A 16,068-nucleotide genomic window follows, 5' to 3' on the forward strand; every position below is an offset into this window, starting at 1 on the left:
GTCCCGTGCACCCTTGTGCTGATAGCTGCTGCCGAGAGAATGTTGGAGCAGAAGCATCAGTGTGGCACGTAGTGAGAAAGCCTTGAAGCAAGAATTTGGGGCATTGTTGATTGAAAAATCATGATTTCTGTGTAACCTATGATGCTGGGAAAGATTGAGGGCAGGAGGAGAAGGGGGCAACAGAGGATGAGATGGTCGGAAGGCATCACCAACTCAATAAACATGAGTCTGAGCAAACTCTAGGAGACGGTAGAAAACAAGGAAGCCTGGTGTGCTGCAGATCATGGGGTCACACAGAGTTGTACACGACTTAGCGACTGAACAGCAACAATTCTCCAGTATATTCTCCAGATGTATGCATGCATTTTAGAGCTCATAGTAAACTGAAACCATAAGACAGCCTATTGTTTTTGTCAACAGGTAGAAAAAACTCAAGCTTAAAAACAAAGGTGGGGGCGGGACTAAGATCCTGCAAGGTGCGTGACTTGTTCAAAAAAAAAAAAGAAGAGATTATTACTGTACCTGTTTCCTCACCTTTTGTCTGTTGGGAACGTGAATAAGCCACAAAGATTGGTCCTCCTTCTACACAGGTAATGGACCTCAAAGGCCAGATGATCTACATGGTGGAGTCCAGCTCCATCCTGTTTCTGGGCTCGCCCTGCGTGGACAGACTGGAGGACTTCACGGGGCGAGGGCTGTACCTCTCCGACATCCCCATCCACAATGCGCTGCGGGATGTGGTGCTGATCGGGGAGCAGGCCAGGGCCCAGGACGGCCTGAAGAAGAGACTGGGCAAGCTGAAGGCCACGCTGGAGCAGGCCCACCAGGCCCTGGAGGAAGAGAAGCGGAAGACGGTGGACCTGCTGTGTTCCATCTTCCCCAGCGAGGTGGCGCAGCAGCTGTGGCAGGGCCACGCCGTGCAGGCCAAGCGCTTCGGCAACGTCACCATGCTCTTCTCTGACATCGTGGGGTTCACGGCCATCTGTTCCCAGTGCTCTCCACTGCAGGTCATCACCATGCTCAATGCACTCTACACCCGCTTTGACCGGCAGTGTGGAGAGCTGGATGTCTACAAGGTAGGGGGCCAGGCCCTGGACGGGGAGAGTTGGGCGTTAGGCCAGGAGCCTGTCCTGGGAGCAGGCATCCTGCCTTCATTGTGTGAGTGTCTTCTGGCTGTGAATCTGCTCAGAGATGATTATTCCAGAAAGGACAGCCGCTGTGTCTTTTCACAGAATGTAGAGTGACAGCAAGGGAATGGGCTGCCAGACCCTCAGAAAGGTGACGTTTTAAAGTCAGTGAGCCTGACACTTGGACTGTGAAAACTGAGATGAATTGGTTTGGTTTTGTTTTCTGGTTTTTTTTTTTTAATATTTATTTTTTTTGGTGCTCTGGGTCTTAGTTATAGCATGTGGGATCTAGTTCCCTGATCAGGGATTGATCCTGGGCCCCCTGGATTGGGAACTTGGAGTTATAGCCACTGGACCACCAGGGAAATACCAAGATGGACTGTTAAGCCTGAGATGTTTCAAAGAGGGAAGATATAGCCTTTCCATTTGCAAAAGTAAAGAAGCAGGATTACATGAATTGTCCTCCAACAGATTCATTCAGTATAGAGTAACAGGATGCTTTTAACGGCCAGGGAACAGAAACCCAAATCATCTGCTTATCTGGTGACCAAGGGCAGGAGACGGCCTGTCTTCAAATCTCGTTTTCTGCCTTGTTTGCTTTGTAAGGAGAGAAAGTTAAACAACCCTTCCCATTTTTGAAACAGAGGATATAATATCAATTCACAGAGTTTATATGCATGAATAACATGCTTTATGTCCTGTAATCTTCATGAACGGAGCTCTTATAAAGATTACGGTAAAAAAATATCTGTTATTCATCAGCCAGCAGGGTTGACTGAGTGCCTGCAGGGTACCAGGCATCATTCTAGGGTCTGGGGATGCACAGAGATCACCCCCGAAACATAATAAACTATTTTTAGTGTAACTATTGTTAATAAGGAGCTTCCCAGATGGCGCTAGTGGTAAAGAACCTGCTTGCCAATGCAGGAGACATAAGAGATGCCAGTTTGATCCCTGGGTTGGGAAGATCCCCTGGAGGAGGAAATGGCAACCCACTCTAGTATTCTTGCCTGGAGAATCTCATAAACAGAGGAGCCTGGGAGGCTACAGTCCATGGGGTTGCACAGAGTTGGACTCGACTGAAGTGACTTAGCATGCATTGTTAATAAGAGAACCAATGAAGAGATTCTGCCTGTTTCTTTAGAAGTAAAATGTTTTCTTACTGATTTAATGTATTTTACATAGTTCTCAGCATTGGCGTGAAGAATAAAGCATGCTTCTCATTTATGTGGCTTGAATCATGTTTTAATTTGCCACATAACAAACTGACATTTCAGAGCTTAACCTAACATGAAATAAATAAATGATTAAAGAGGAAACAAAAATTATTTATGGGACAACGTAAGCCCTGCTTGGTTCCAGTCTAGATGCTCATGGTGAAACTTTCTCTTTAAAACATTTCTAACAGGAAATTCCAGACAGAGCTGTGTTTCCCTTGGGAAAAAAGAGGTCCGTGTATAATTACAGATAAAATAATTGGCTTCAGTTAGGTTAAGCCTAATGGCCTCTTGTGGAATTCACTGTATTTATTTGTAGACAGCTGATGTCTTGAGAAGGTCTCCTCTCAGAACTGTGAGGAGGTCTTGCTCTCCTCTGCAAACTGCCCAGCTGCTCACAGAAGCCGCCCACTGCTGCACGGGGCTCCCTGCTGAAATGTTTAAAAATGTTGTCACTCCTCTCTAGCTTTCAGAACCTTGCTCCTCATGGCAAGGATGAGGCGCAGAGTCCCCTGGGGACCCAGCTGCTGTCCCAGCCAGTGAGTCTGTGTCCTCGTTTCACCTGCTGTTCACGTCAATGCTGTGTGGAAACACTGGAGATGCTGTTAATAAACGGGCAGGGGCCTCCCCTCAGAATACACTTAAGATACAGAATGTGTTCCCATCACCGGCTCACCTGTGCCTGGCTGGCTTCTGGGGAACAGCAAGAGTTGTTTATCCCAGTCCCCAATTGGACCAGGACTCCGTTCAGTTTCATTCTCTTTCTTTCATTCTTTTGGTCATTTTCCTGCTTGTTTGATCATTTATCTAGTGGTTTAGCACATCCTTGCTGGTCCTCCAGAGTTTGCCAGTGTGGTGGGGGGTGGAGTCCAGTCCCTGTGAAAAGAGTCCCAGAGCAGGAAGGGGGCAAGGGAGGGACACACAGATAAAGGACAGGATAGACTCCCTGTGACACCGGGGACACCATGCCACACTTGCCAGTGCAGGGGCTCCAGCAGCATCGATAGCCAGCAGGGCTGAGGAGGCCTCTCCCCCTACTGAGTAGCTGTCTGAGCCCTGTGACAGGTTAGCCCCTAGGCTGAGTGCATCTCCATGTGCGTGGCTGAGATGATGCTATTGGATGCCAGGCTCGCTTGCTGGTGAATATCCTGGGCCCCAGTGGTGGAGGAGTTGGTGAGACAGCAGACTCAGAGAGCTTGCTTTCCACCAGGAAAACAGACAGCAAAGGCGTGAATTCATAGCACCACAGTTGGTGTGCTCTCTCTGGAAGGAAATAGAGCAGGTGCAGGGGAGCTGGGTGAGGGAATTTCATGGAAGTGGTCGGAATCACCTTCTTTGCAAGGTGAGTTTTAGCAGAGCCTGAGAAAACCAAGGATGTGCCTAGTGGTCACCTGCAGGAATACTGATCCAGACAAAGGGATAACAAACGTTTGCTATGTTTGAGGGAAAACAGGAGGCCAGCAGCTTGGGACAAAGTGAGCAAGAAAAAGAATAAGGAGAAGGATCAGGATCAGGGGCAGCATAAAGGCAGGATAAGAACTTTGGGGCAGCTTAAGGGCTCTGGCATTTATTCTGAGTGAAATAAACAATTGCTGATGTTGTCCCCCTTTCTCTTCTTTCTCACCTTCACCCCTCCACATTGCCAGCTTTGGATCAGAACACTGATATGATCTAGGTTACAATAAAAATTTGGAAGAGAAAAATGCACCTATTACAATTTGGTAGCTTAGTTGTGGATTTAAATGAACTGTTAGCTTTCTATATTCAGCATGACAAATGAAAATCACTTGTAACAACAGCAATCATGACAATGATAATAACTGATCAATACATGAAATTCACAGAAGAGATTGATTTCCAATAACTTTCCAATCACCATTGTCTCTGCCTCCCACTTGACATTTTAAGTCTCTGTACTTTATGATTAATATTCATGTAGACAGTTTATCATTGCTATGACAGCACCAAACATTCTTTTGAAAAGCTGCAATGTCAGTTTTAACCTTAACTATATTCATAGGACCTTGATTCAGTAGTGACTTTGTTCAAAGCACTGTATTTTATGCTGAGAGGATATATCACCCAATATCTCAAACATATTATAATAGATCCAAAGTATGTCATTTGCTTCTACAAAGTCCATTTTACATGGTGCGGGGAAGAAAGAGGTGCAATGATGTGGGGGAATCAGTGGCAAGTCTGGGAGCAGACACCCCTCCTGACACTGTATTCACAGCAGGGTGTTGCCTCTCAGCTTAGAAACCTTGTGATTTTCCTGGAAAGAAAAACCTTTTCCAAGAGTCTGTGATTGACTCTGATGTTCCATTGGCCCCTGAAGCTGAGATTTCCTCTTCATGATGTAATTTCTGCTCTGTGATGTACACTGTGATGCTTCCTGGGGTTTTTTTTTTGTAATGTGGAGAATCCGTTGTGCGTAGGTGGAGACAATTGGCGATGCATACTGTGTGGCCGGGGGCTTACACAGAGAGAGTGACACCCACGCTGTGCAGATCGCGCTGATGGCCCTCAAGATGATGGAGCTCTCTCATGAAGTCGTGTCTCCCCATGGAGAACCCATCAAGGTGAGGCTGATGATGTGTTGTTCAGGAGCTGTCATGACAGTAAATGCTGGTTAGTTAGTCTTGCTGTATCTCATTGTTCTCTGAACCCAGGGTAGGCAAGGCGCCAGCGGGAAAGCTGGAAGAAAAGTCACGGAGCTGTAGGAACTGCAGACATGTTTATTCTCTCCTGACGGGCACAGCAGTCATAGCAGCAGACAAGCTGTATTTTCTCATGGTTGACCCAGTGGACACAGCCATAACCGTGGCCATAATGCAGCCTCAAGGGCTTTTCAGGTGGAACTTCTATATGTTTACAGAACAGGAGTGGCCCGTGCCCAAGTGGGTACATTGTGACACGCATGCGCGGTGCTATAAGTTATCTCAGTTGTTACATAACCATGTATTTACAACACGTGGGGCCAGAGTGAGAGGCCATGGGGTGAGAGAGCCTGACCACCACCAGCCTGGCTAATTAGCTTTTTCCCTACAGTTAGTTATCAGTAGAATGGTGCATCCATCAGGGTTTAGTTGCACAGAGTAGATCTCCAGCTCGTTGAAGCAGCAGAAAATTTATTTCGTGGTACTAAGTGGCTTACAGATCACTAGGACCAAGGAAGCCATCCGTGACTTGAGCTCTCAAAGAGTGGATCCTAAAGCCATGCTTCAGAACCATGGCTTCCTCTGTGATCTGGAAGCTGGTTCTAGAGCCACATAGCCACAGCCAGGCAGGAAACCATTGTGCTCAGAAAGAAGCTGTCTCCACTACTGACTGCACAGCAGAGTTACACCTACTGTAATTGCATCAGATGTGGAAATCCTGCATCATGACTCTCACAAATTGAATGACTGGAAACCGGACTCCCTGCTAAGCCTGGGAGAGGGAGCACACAGTCTTCTGCTGTGCTCACAAGGGAAGTGTAGGCAGAAATCCAGGTTCCCAGAGCTCATGCAAGGGTGTCTGATTCACCAAAACCTCAGTACATCTAGAAACTTTGAGGGAGTTTGAAAAATGTAGTTTTTGGTTTTCTGAGCCCTGCAGGGGAGGAATTTTACTAGAATGAATGTGGACTGGTAATCTAGCAATATTTTCCAGGACACATAAAACTCCAAAATTTCTAAATAAGCCAGATCCCAGAATAATAATGTCTTATTGCAGATGATAAAATAAAACTAACGTGCTTGGTATAGATTTAATAGATAACACATGAACAGATATCTTTATTTGTCCCACTTGAAGTGAATCTGCCACTTAACTTTTATAGAACAGTCCTCAATTGATGATCTTCAGAAATGAGCCTTTGAAATAATATGGTACCCTATCTAGCATGATATAAAATATAGAGAGAAGGAGGAAAAAGTTTAGCCAGAGCTGTGGCTTATACCATAAAGAACCTGCCTGCAATGCAGGAGACCCAGATTCAATCCTTCGGTTGGGAAGATCCTCTGGAGAAGGGAACAGCTACCCACTCCAGCATCGTGCTTGGAGAATGCTATGGACATTCTCCAGTCCACAGGCTACAGTCTGTGGGGTCACAAAGAGTCAGACATGACTGAGCCATTAACTTTCACTTTCTTTTTCTCTCCAGTGTTAATATTAATAGAAGCTGTATGTGTAAGCCTTCACAACTATTTTCTAAGAGAATGGTCATCCCAGTATATACTGATGTGTGACACACTTCCCTAAAATTAGTGGTGTAAAACCACAGAGCTTTTGTGATGCATTGATTCTGTGCTATGGAATTTGGATGAGGCGTAGCATGAATACCTTGTCATTTCTCACAGCATCTGGTACCTCCACTGGGAATTCTCAGTGGTTAAGGGCATGCAGAGTAGCTGGGATTATATCACTTGAACCAGAGGACCATTTCAAAATGCCGCCTCTCTCACCTGCCTGGTTCTGTGGTTGGGCATGGTGGAGGGTGGACCCAGCTGGGACTGTCAGCCCAGTGCTTACATGTCCTGCTCCAGCTTGGCAGCCTCGGGACAGTCACACTTCTTACCTGGGGGGTGGGTGTCCACTGAACAAAGTTGGTATCTGCTGCATGGCCTTTTACACCTTGGCCTTAGGAGATAAACGGTGACATGTCCATTGTATACTATTGGTCAAAGCAACCTTAAGCCTGCCCAGAAGGGAGAAGACATAGGTGCCAGGTCACAATAGGAAGAGTGTGAAACAATTCTCCACTGTGTTTTAAAAGCATCACAGTGTCTGACTCTTCCAGATGGTTAATTTCTATAATTTTTTAGAAGATAATTATCTTTTGTTTTGTTTTTTTTTGATGAGGAATCTTATAACATCAAAGTGAATGCCTAAAATATCCGGATTAATAATAAACCCAGTGATCTCCACTTAAATAGGTTCTATAATTAAGATGTGTATGTTTGGGGAACAGGGTTATTGCCATGATTTTTGACATTTGTAGAAATGTACTTTTACAGTTTTGCAATTGCAAGAATTATTTATAGCTAATTTCAAAGATGGTTACCCAGGTGATAATAATTTAGCTTTACTGACCTATAAATTTAGGTTTAAACATGCCTTTTTATTTGTACTGACCTAGGAAATTTCTGATGGCCTTAGGGGTTACTCATGTAGTGAGAAAAAAACACTAATGTGTGTCACGTGAGCAGTTGTGACTTAAACATCATTTTACTTTGTATATATGTAGTATATGTAATTACAATATAGTTGAACCACATTGTAGAGGAATCCACAATTCAGTGATGGACAAGGGCAGTCAAGACTCTACTGGATTTGAAGCTGTGTGTTTCTGGCTGCAAAGCCCAGGCTTTTACGACTTCTTACGCTCCTTCCCCATGAAATGGAATCACAGTGAAAGAATAGGAAATATTTCTGTTTTCAAACTCGATGTCTTTCTCCAGCGTGTCATGTGTACTAACTGTCTACTCACTTATTCTACCGATTTCCTCACTAACACCCACCCGCTGAGGCTTACTGCATGCTCTGGGAGCCTCCCTCCCAGCCCAGCGGCCAGCGTGTGGAAGTGGCCCATCTAAAGTGGCCCTGAATGGGAGACTCTCCAGCAGATTTCCATTTGGGGCATGATGGGCACCTCAAACTTTGGACCATTTTTGTGCTTGTAAATTTACAAAGTTCTCTGATAAGAAAGCTCTGGAGTCAAGAGTGCGATTCAGGGCTGGGGGAAGGAGGGAGGGGAGAAAGCAAAGGGACCTTGGCCTTGTCTGTGTTGTTCGGATGTTTACAAGGAGGATGTATTTCTATATTAATTATACAAAATAAACATTAAAACACTCTGATGAACTTGTCCTATTAAAAGCTAGAATAACTAGGTACAAGGGAGAAACTGGTTTAATGAGAAGAGTGCCCAAAGAAAATAAAAACTTTTGAAAGTACGCCTGGTATTTATAAGCAGAAGATAACCTTTTGTCACCTTTTCTTGGTTTGTTTAAATTGTCCCTTGTTAATTGTTTATGTATAAAACCATATTCTCCTAAGGAAGAAAAAGCCGGATGCAATAGAAATCTATGTTTTTGTGCTTAACGTAAAACTGATGCAGAAGAGGCTTTACAAGTAATCCAATCCTGAATTTTTTAGGTGAGGAAAGAGTACAAGGGAAATATGGAGATTTAGAGAAAGTCAGACAACCAGACGCAGAGAACAAGCCAGTGGTCACCAGTGAGAAGCAGGTAGAGGGAGAGGGCAGGGAATGGGGGTCAGAGATACAGACCACTAGGTATGAAATAAGTAAGTTACAGGATGTAATAATGTACAGTGCAGGAAAAAGAACTAATATTCTATAATAACTTTGTGTGGGGCATGATCTGTAAAATATTGAACAATTATATTGTACGTGAAAATAATATCATAAGTACTTCTATTAAAAAAGTACTGCCAGCTATTAGCAGAATTTTGGTTTCTAATACAAATCCTCTGATTCATGATGTAGTGCTTTTCTTTAAAAATTTTGCAGAATTCATGGTTTAACAAATGATTCTCAGAAGTTTCTAGAAGAGGTCTGAAATTAGCCATAAAACTTGGGAAATCTGGAGTCTCCTGTATTCTAAATTACATCTAAGTGACTAAGTCCTTAGCCTCTGTATACAACACAGGGACCCAATGAAACTTGTTTTAAATGGTCAACTGAACATATAACTTGGAAATAGCAAACGTGGTATCTGATTGTCATTTTAAACATCCTTACTCTCACTTGCTTTGTTGTAGCAGTGATTTAAAAATTTGTGCCTCCTCTAATATCAGCCAGTTTTCAGTCTAAAAGATCCCAGTTTAAAACATTGTCTTAACTGCTCTCCAAATTATCAATAGCTTTCAGAATTCCTAAACATTCACCTCAGTGTATTCGGACTGCCTCTTATACCCAGATATGGCACGACTCTTATTTTCCATGGATCCAGATGTTGTTGACTGAAGTGTTTATAGTCGCTGCGATCCAGGCTCAGCAATGCCAGCTTTCTGTTTCCTCTGTCATTTTCTGCTTCAGTATTACAATTCTTTTTCTCCCCGGGTTGGTCATTTGAATAGTGAAGTAGTGTCTGGCATAAAGTTCTTGTGAGCAAAATACCTAAACACCCACACTTTATATCCTGAGAAGTGACCGTGTTTTGGGAAGCGGCTTCTGGGCTCCAGAAGTCCTGTGTTTCTCACCCAGTGAACAGAGCAGGTTCACGTAAACGGCCCGCAGAGACTTCACCTGGTCACCATGGCAACTGTGGTAGGTTTGTGGGGGACTTTGACTCAGATAGGAAAGATGGGTGAAATACATGTTGTGTGATAAACCCAAGTGCATCCATGGAGAAACAAAGAGGGGTGACTGATGCCGCACTAGTGGTTCTTCCTTGGAAGGGAGGAGTAGAGGAATATGGGCTGGAGGTTTGGAGGAAGGAGGAGTTGTGGGAAGAGCCAAGAGTATAATAATTTCGACAGGTCCACAAACAGCACTGACAAGCAGGAGTGTTTTTCCAATGGCGAGAATACTGACTGACTTTTTGCTTTCAGATGCGCATTGGACTGCATTCTGGGTCAGTTTTTGCTGGAGTTGTTGGAGTTAAAATGCCTCGTTACTGCCTTTTTGGAAACAATGTCACCCTGGCTAACAAATTTGAATCGTGCAGTGTCCCCCGGAAAATCAACGTCAGCCCAACCACTTACAGGTATGACCCCACTGAGTGCCTGAAATGTACTCTTTTATATGCAGTTGTCATTTTTGTTCATTGATTTGTTTCATTCTTCGTAACTTTTTCTTGCTTAGATTATATTAGAGAAAAGCCATAATTGTGTCATCCTCATTTTAACTGTTTTTAAACTACTTGTTAGTCTATGGGAATGATCCTCCTGAGATACCTGTAGCCTGGCTGTCATCCTCGATGTATATCCTGTCTCCCCCATTATTACCCTTTAAGCAAAGGGTAATAATGTATTCCTTCTCACGGGCTTGGGAGGTATTCTGACACTGACCAGAGTTACAGAGACTACACAAGTTGATGGGCATGGTCCCTGACAGGAATGCCCTTAATTCATGTGGCAGGTGTGTATACATTTTATCTGCTTTGAAAAATCAAATTATAATGGAAATCCTTGAAGAAGAAAAAAGTTTTCCAGATCTATATGGTAACTAACATACACCAAGCAAGTGAACTATTCTCTATGATGGTTTCACAGCATCTTCTTTCTACTCCGAACAACTTTCCTTTCCAGCCCTGATTCTAAGTTGAAAACCTTGCTTTGTTTTGCACAAGAAAGGTTGAAACCTGCTAAGAACTGCGCCGGCTTCATGCTCAGATCCAGTGCACCTGGCTCCCTGGCACGCTGTACTGTGATTCCTGTCCTGGGGGCCGACAGCCCTGCTCTGGATTTGCTTTCTTCTCAAACATTTTCTTTTGAAAATATCAGCTTTCTCTATGATCAGTTCCTCCAATTAAATGATTATTCCCATCAAAATACAGCCATATCTGTTTACTTACCTCTTTAAAGGTAACATCTTTGTTTTGTTTCCAAGACCGTCTCTGCTGTCTCCTTATGTTCCTGCTCCTTTTCCAGAAAAACTCTGCACACAGGTCGTCTATGCTCAGGGCCTCCCTTTGTTCCTCAGCTCACTCTGGTCAGTGTTTGTCCCTCATAGGCCACTACGATGGTTCCCAGCAGGGTCATGGGCACCCCTTGCTAAACTCAGGGTCAGGTCTCTCTCCTTATCTTCCTCACCATCTCAGGATGTTTTGAATATCTTCTTCTTCAGGCTTTTGTGACAACAGATTCACTAGATTCCCTCTTGGCTGGACTTTCTCCTTGTCTTGGTTGCTGCTTCTCCACAAAACCATTCCCCACCAGGTTATTGGCCTCCTTAATCAATAGAAATTGATTAGAGGCCAGATAGAAAATTTAGGCAGGGCTTTATTTGGGCCCCTGCTGCAGCAGGAGGGAGTGAGAACAAGTAACAAGTTTCCCTTGCTTGCTCCTGGAGTGGAGGATGAGCTAGTTGCTTTTATGGGTGAGGGTAGGGTGTGTCCAGGGGTCTGGCTGAAGGGGTGGCTTAGGTGGATTCCCCATCCCTCTGGTGGTATTGAGTGCAGGAGGCATGTGAGGTACCCTACTTTTGCTCCCAATCCCCTGCTTTTGCTCCTCAGAAGTGGCAGTTGGGTTTTCGGTCTTTTTGTATCTTTTGGTCCAAAATTTGCTCCAGCTGCATATGCACACGGTTATTTTCACTCCCACAGTTTCTTTGTATTTTGTTGCTGGAGGAGAAGTTTGTCCAGGTGCAAGCATTGTAGCAAAGGATCCCCAGATCCCAGGCTGTCTCAAAAACACCAAACTTTGCAAAATTGTCCTACCCAGAGCCATGTCTGTATTCTCATGTTTCCAAAATTTTATGATTTACCACTTTTATCTCTCGCCTGACCCATGATTCTCCACTGAGCTAGACTCATATAATTCTGTCCTCTTTTTCTACTCGGATGACTAATTGACCTATTAGATGTCTAATGTGATCATGTTAGAACAACTGATTTCCAATTCCCCACCCTCATGTGGATAAAATCTACTTCCCACCCAGCGAAGCTCCATCAGTCTCTTTAAAGGGCAGCAGTGTCTACCTAGTTACTCAAACCAGGAGCCTCAGAGTGATCTCTCCCTTCTCTCCATCATGCCCCACCCCTGCCTCCACACGTGTGTCCTGCACATAGCCTTTCTCACCTCCTCCGATGCCACCACCCCAGCCCAGCATCACCCTCACTCTTTGTATCTCGTGTGCCTCCTCCTTGGCTCATCCTCCACACAACAGCCAAGTTCTCTTCCTAAACCATAAGCAGATCTGTCATCCCTACCCTAAAAGCCCTCCAGTGGCCTCCACTGAAACCAGAATAAAATTAGACTTGTAACCACAGACTCAAGTGGTATCTCTGGTCATAGTCACATCAGCTCTTACCACCTCATTTTCTTCCACTTTCTCCTTATTTCACGCATCTCCTGCAACCCCAGCCTCGTTTCTAGTCATCAGACTTGCTAAACTGATTGCTGAATGGAGGATGCCTACTTTCCCTTTCTCTCATGGGTCATCTATTTTCCTCCTTCTCGTGATCTGACCTTAAGTCGGATACCACCTCTTCAGGGACACATTCCTCACCTGCCCTGGATACACCTTCGCATGGTCATCTCAGCTCATCTCTGTGCCTGAAATGGTTAAATTCAGGACAAGGGCAGATTTTATGAGAATTTATGCAGATATAAAAAGTGATTGTTTCTTTGCAGAGCTTTAATGATAGAACATTAAATCCTGGAATGGTATTTCTCAACAAAATAATATTAGGAAGCTTACCTTCCTTGATATATTTATGAAACATGTACATTTAGGACACAGACTACATCCCCACACCCAAAAATATCCACTACCTTCAAACTTCCTTTTCCAAATTCTAATCAGTTATTTAGAAAGTAGCAATGTAATAGCAGTTATACATTCCTTTCTTTTAAATGTCATGAAGAGTTTTATTCTTGGGGACAATTTTCTGCATTTTCGTTTGTTTTTACTGAAGTGAAGAGAACTCACAGAGACTAGGTTCGGTATCGTTTGAGTTTTGGATCAGTGGATTGATGAGAAGGGTGTGTGATGATCCAAGATCATTAAAGACAAAACTGGCATATGGGGCATAATGGAGCCACCCCTGTGGGTGGGAAGGTTGACCTAGGAGCTCCTGAGGTGACACAGAAGCAGGACTTGGATTCCATGAGGGAACAAGGAGCGTAAAGGGCAGATGACAGAATTAGGAGAGTTGATGCAGCTGCTTGGAGGATGCGGTGTCCAGTCTGGGGGAGTAAGAAAACCGCCCTCTGCATGTGAGCATCCCTGAGACTATTGCTGCTTATCTCAGATCTTTCTTCCCTCAAGCTTTCATCTAAGTGATTTTATATTTCCAACCTGTTTTTTTTATAAATTTGGATCTCTTTAAAAAAGATGATTTAATTAACATTTCTAATTCCATGACACTGTGTTTATCTGTAAGTTTCCTTAAAAAGCATGGGATTTGTAGTCAGAAGACATGTCCTATGGTCCCCAGTACAGGACTTACCAGCTGTGTGATCTTAAGGCTCTTAATACATTCTAATGATTTGCTTTAAAGGCACTTCTAAATGCACCAGATACAAAAATAAAACCAGAGAAAAATAGACACCCACTCAACCTGTCCATATTCTTTTACAACTTGCCTTGAATCCATTCAATATTATGTTTTTGAGATTTTTTTTTTTTCTTGATAAAATGGAAATCTAGTTCATTTATTTAAAGTATTCCAAATGCAGTGGTAAGCTGGTCAACCAGCTTGGGAAGTGAAGTAGATACTCCCTGATTTGTAGCATTTACTACTTCTAAAGTGTAAACACTACACTGTAGCTGGTTTCAGCCTATCCATGGTTTAATTGGCTTGCAGATTCCTGAGTATCTAACGGTTGGTTCTCCCAGGCAGGTCGGAGATAAATCTAACATGTCACCAGATGTGCCTGTGATGTAATATGTATTCTAGGATATAAGTAAGCCAGTCTGTCTTCTGTCCATGGTTAGTTTCAGGATAGCCAGTTTTTCATTATTATGCAAAGTGATTTGATAAATATACTTATACACATGTCTCTAGATAACATACCTATGAATGATATTCCCAGATCATGAGCTTCATTACTCAGTTTCAGCTTTACTCAGCATCACTCAGCTGTCCAAACCCATCTGTGTTCCATAGTGTCTGAAGGTTTCTATTTCCCAATGTCTGATATTATCAAACTTATTGTTACCAATATGGAAGGTGGTATATGACATCCAATTGATGATTAATAAATCTTGTTTAAACAATTTATTTAATCTTCATAACTGTCCTAAGAGACGTGTATTATTATGAAAGTGAAAGTGAAAATGTTAGTTGCTCAGTCGTGTTTGACTCTTTGCGACCCCATGGATGGTAGCCTGCCAGGCTCCTCTGTCCATGGAATTATCCAGGCAAGAATACTGGAGTGGGTTGCCATGCCCTTCTCCAAAGGATGGAAGAGAGGAAGCTAGAGATGGGGTTCCATCTCCAGGGGATCTTCTCAACCCAGGGATCGAACCCAGGTCTCCTGCATTGCAGGCGAATTCTTTACCATTTGAACCACGAGGGAAGCCCCATGTATTATTTTAGTTCCCTTTTAAAGGCTAGAAATCTGACGTCTTTGCTGTTATTCAAACTTAAATCTACCAGACTTTGAAGCTTACACTTTCAATACTGTGGAATTCTGTAATTTTTCACTATATATTACCAACTACTATGCCTTATAAATAATAGATACTTGAAATATTTACAAATCCATGACTAAAACATCATTTCAGTTGTTTTATTCTTTTGCAGACTACATATTTATTGATGCACGTATAAAATTAGTTAATTGAACACTCTCATGTATTCTGAGGTCTGTAATCCTTGAGACCTTCATGTCTATATAGCAGTTTCCTCAGTACATACAGAGCATCATAGTTCCGAACTTTAGCACAATATCATCACTCTTTTCATTTAGATGTCCCACTGCAGGCTGGGGAGTGGAAGGGAAGATATGAGTAATTTTCTGTAGAAGCTGGTTTAGAGCTTGTTCTCATCCATGGCCTGAATAATAGATCAGAGAGATGCTTATTAAGTTTGCATTTGACAGAGACCTCAGGAAGCAAATGGGAAGAGGAGCCAGTAACTTAATCAGTGTGATTAGAATTTAAAATGAGTTTATCCTCGTGGACCAATGAAGCAAATAATAAAAGCTGGTAGAACATCTGAATTTAAGAGGAAATTTAATTCTTGAGAATTTAAGAAGAAAACGTATTGCAAATATCAGATAGTAAGTAGAGTATCCATATATACAACTAAACCTCAGTTTAGTCCCACTAACCTAGAATTCATAAAATCTTTATCCAAAGAGATCCCAAAGTTATTTTCCCATTTTTTGTGTGCGCTCAGTGGCTTTGGTTGTGTCCGACTCTTTGTGACTCCGTGGACCGTAGCCCACCAGGCTCCTCTGTCCATGGAATGTTCCTGGCAAGAATACTGGAGTGGGTTGCCATGCCCTCCTCCAAGGGATCTTCCCAGTCCAAGGACTGAAGCTGCATCTCCTGCATTGCAGGCAGATTCTTTACCACTGAGTCACTGGGAAAGCCCCTTTCTCACATTATGTGTGTATGTATACACACACACATATTGGGCTTCCTTGGTAGCTAAGCTGGTAAAGAATCTGCCTGCAATGCAGGAGATCCTGGTTCGATTCCTCGGTTGGGAAGATAGCCTGGAGAAGGGAACAGCTGCCTGCTCCAGTATTCTGGCTTGGAAAATTCCATGGACTGTATAGTTCATGGGATCACAAAGAGGCAGACATGACTGAGTGACTTTCACTTTCACATATATATGTGTGTGTATATATTATATAGAACTTTTCTTTCAAAAGTTTTTGCCCATGATTATTTCTCAGTAATATTTACAAAATGAATGGATATAGTGTCTTATATCTTTCAACTCCTTCAGTTCTATGATATTATTTTCTTATATTATTAAACTTTGCATCATTTGGGTTTTTTCCCATTACTATGAATTGCACTGTTGTATAGATTACGGATGATAGCTTTACAAAAATATTTTATAGTTATTTTTCCTAATATGAGTGAAATCTATTAT

General features: G+C 43.0%; 1 protein-coding gene across 4 annotated transcripts in view; it reads left to right on the plus strand.

Annotated features, from left to right (window-relative positions):
• The window catches only part of GUCY1A1 (guanylate cyclase 1 soluble subunit alpha 1), a 63,387-nt gene that overhangs the window by 45,223 nt on the left and 2,096 nt on the right, over nt 1-16,068 (plus strand). For all 4 annotated transcript variants that reach the window (XM_081544521.1, XM_081544518.1, XM_081544519.1 and 1 more), the window contains 3 exons: nt 591-1,076; nt 4,783-4,926; nt 9,902-10,056. In XM_081544521.1, coding sequence (XP_081400647.1) covers nt 591-1,076; nt 4,783-4,926; nt 9,902-10,056 — 785 coding nt within the window. The remainder of the gene's footprint in view (nt 1-590; nt 1,077-4,782; nt 4,927-9,901; nt 10,057-16,068) is intronic.

This window comes from Giraffa tippelskirchi, chromosome 11, assembly GCF_054371585.1.
Source record: "Giraffa tippelskirchi isolate mGirTip1 chromosome 11, T2T-mGirTip1v1.2.pri, whole genome shotgun sequence".
Classification (NCBI taxonomy): domain Eukaryota; kingdom Metazoa; phylum Chordata; class Mammalia; order Artiodactyla; family Giraffidae; genus Giraffa; species Giraffa tippelskirchi.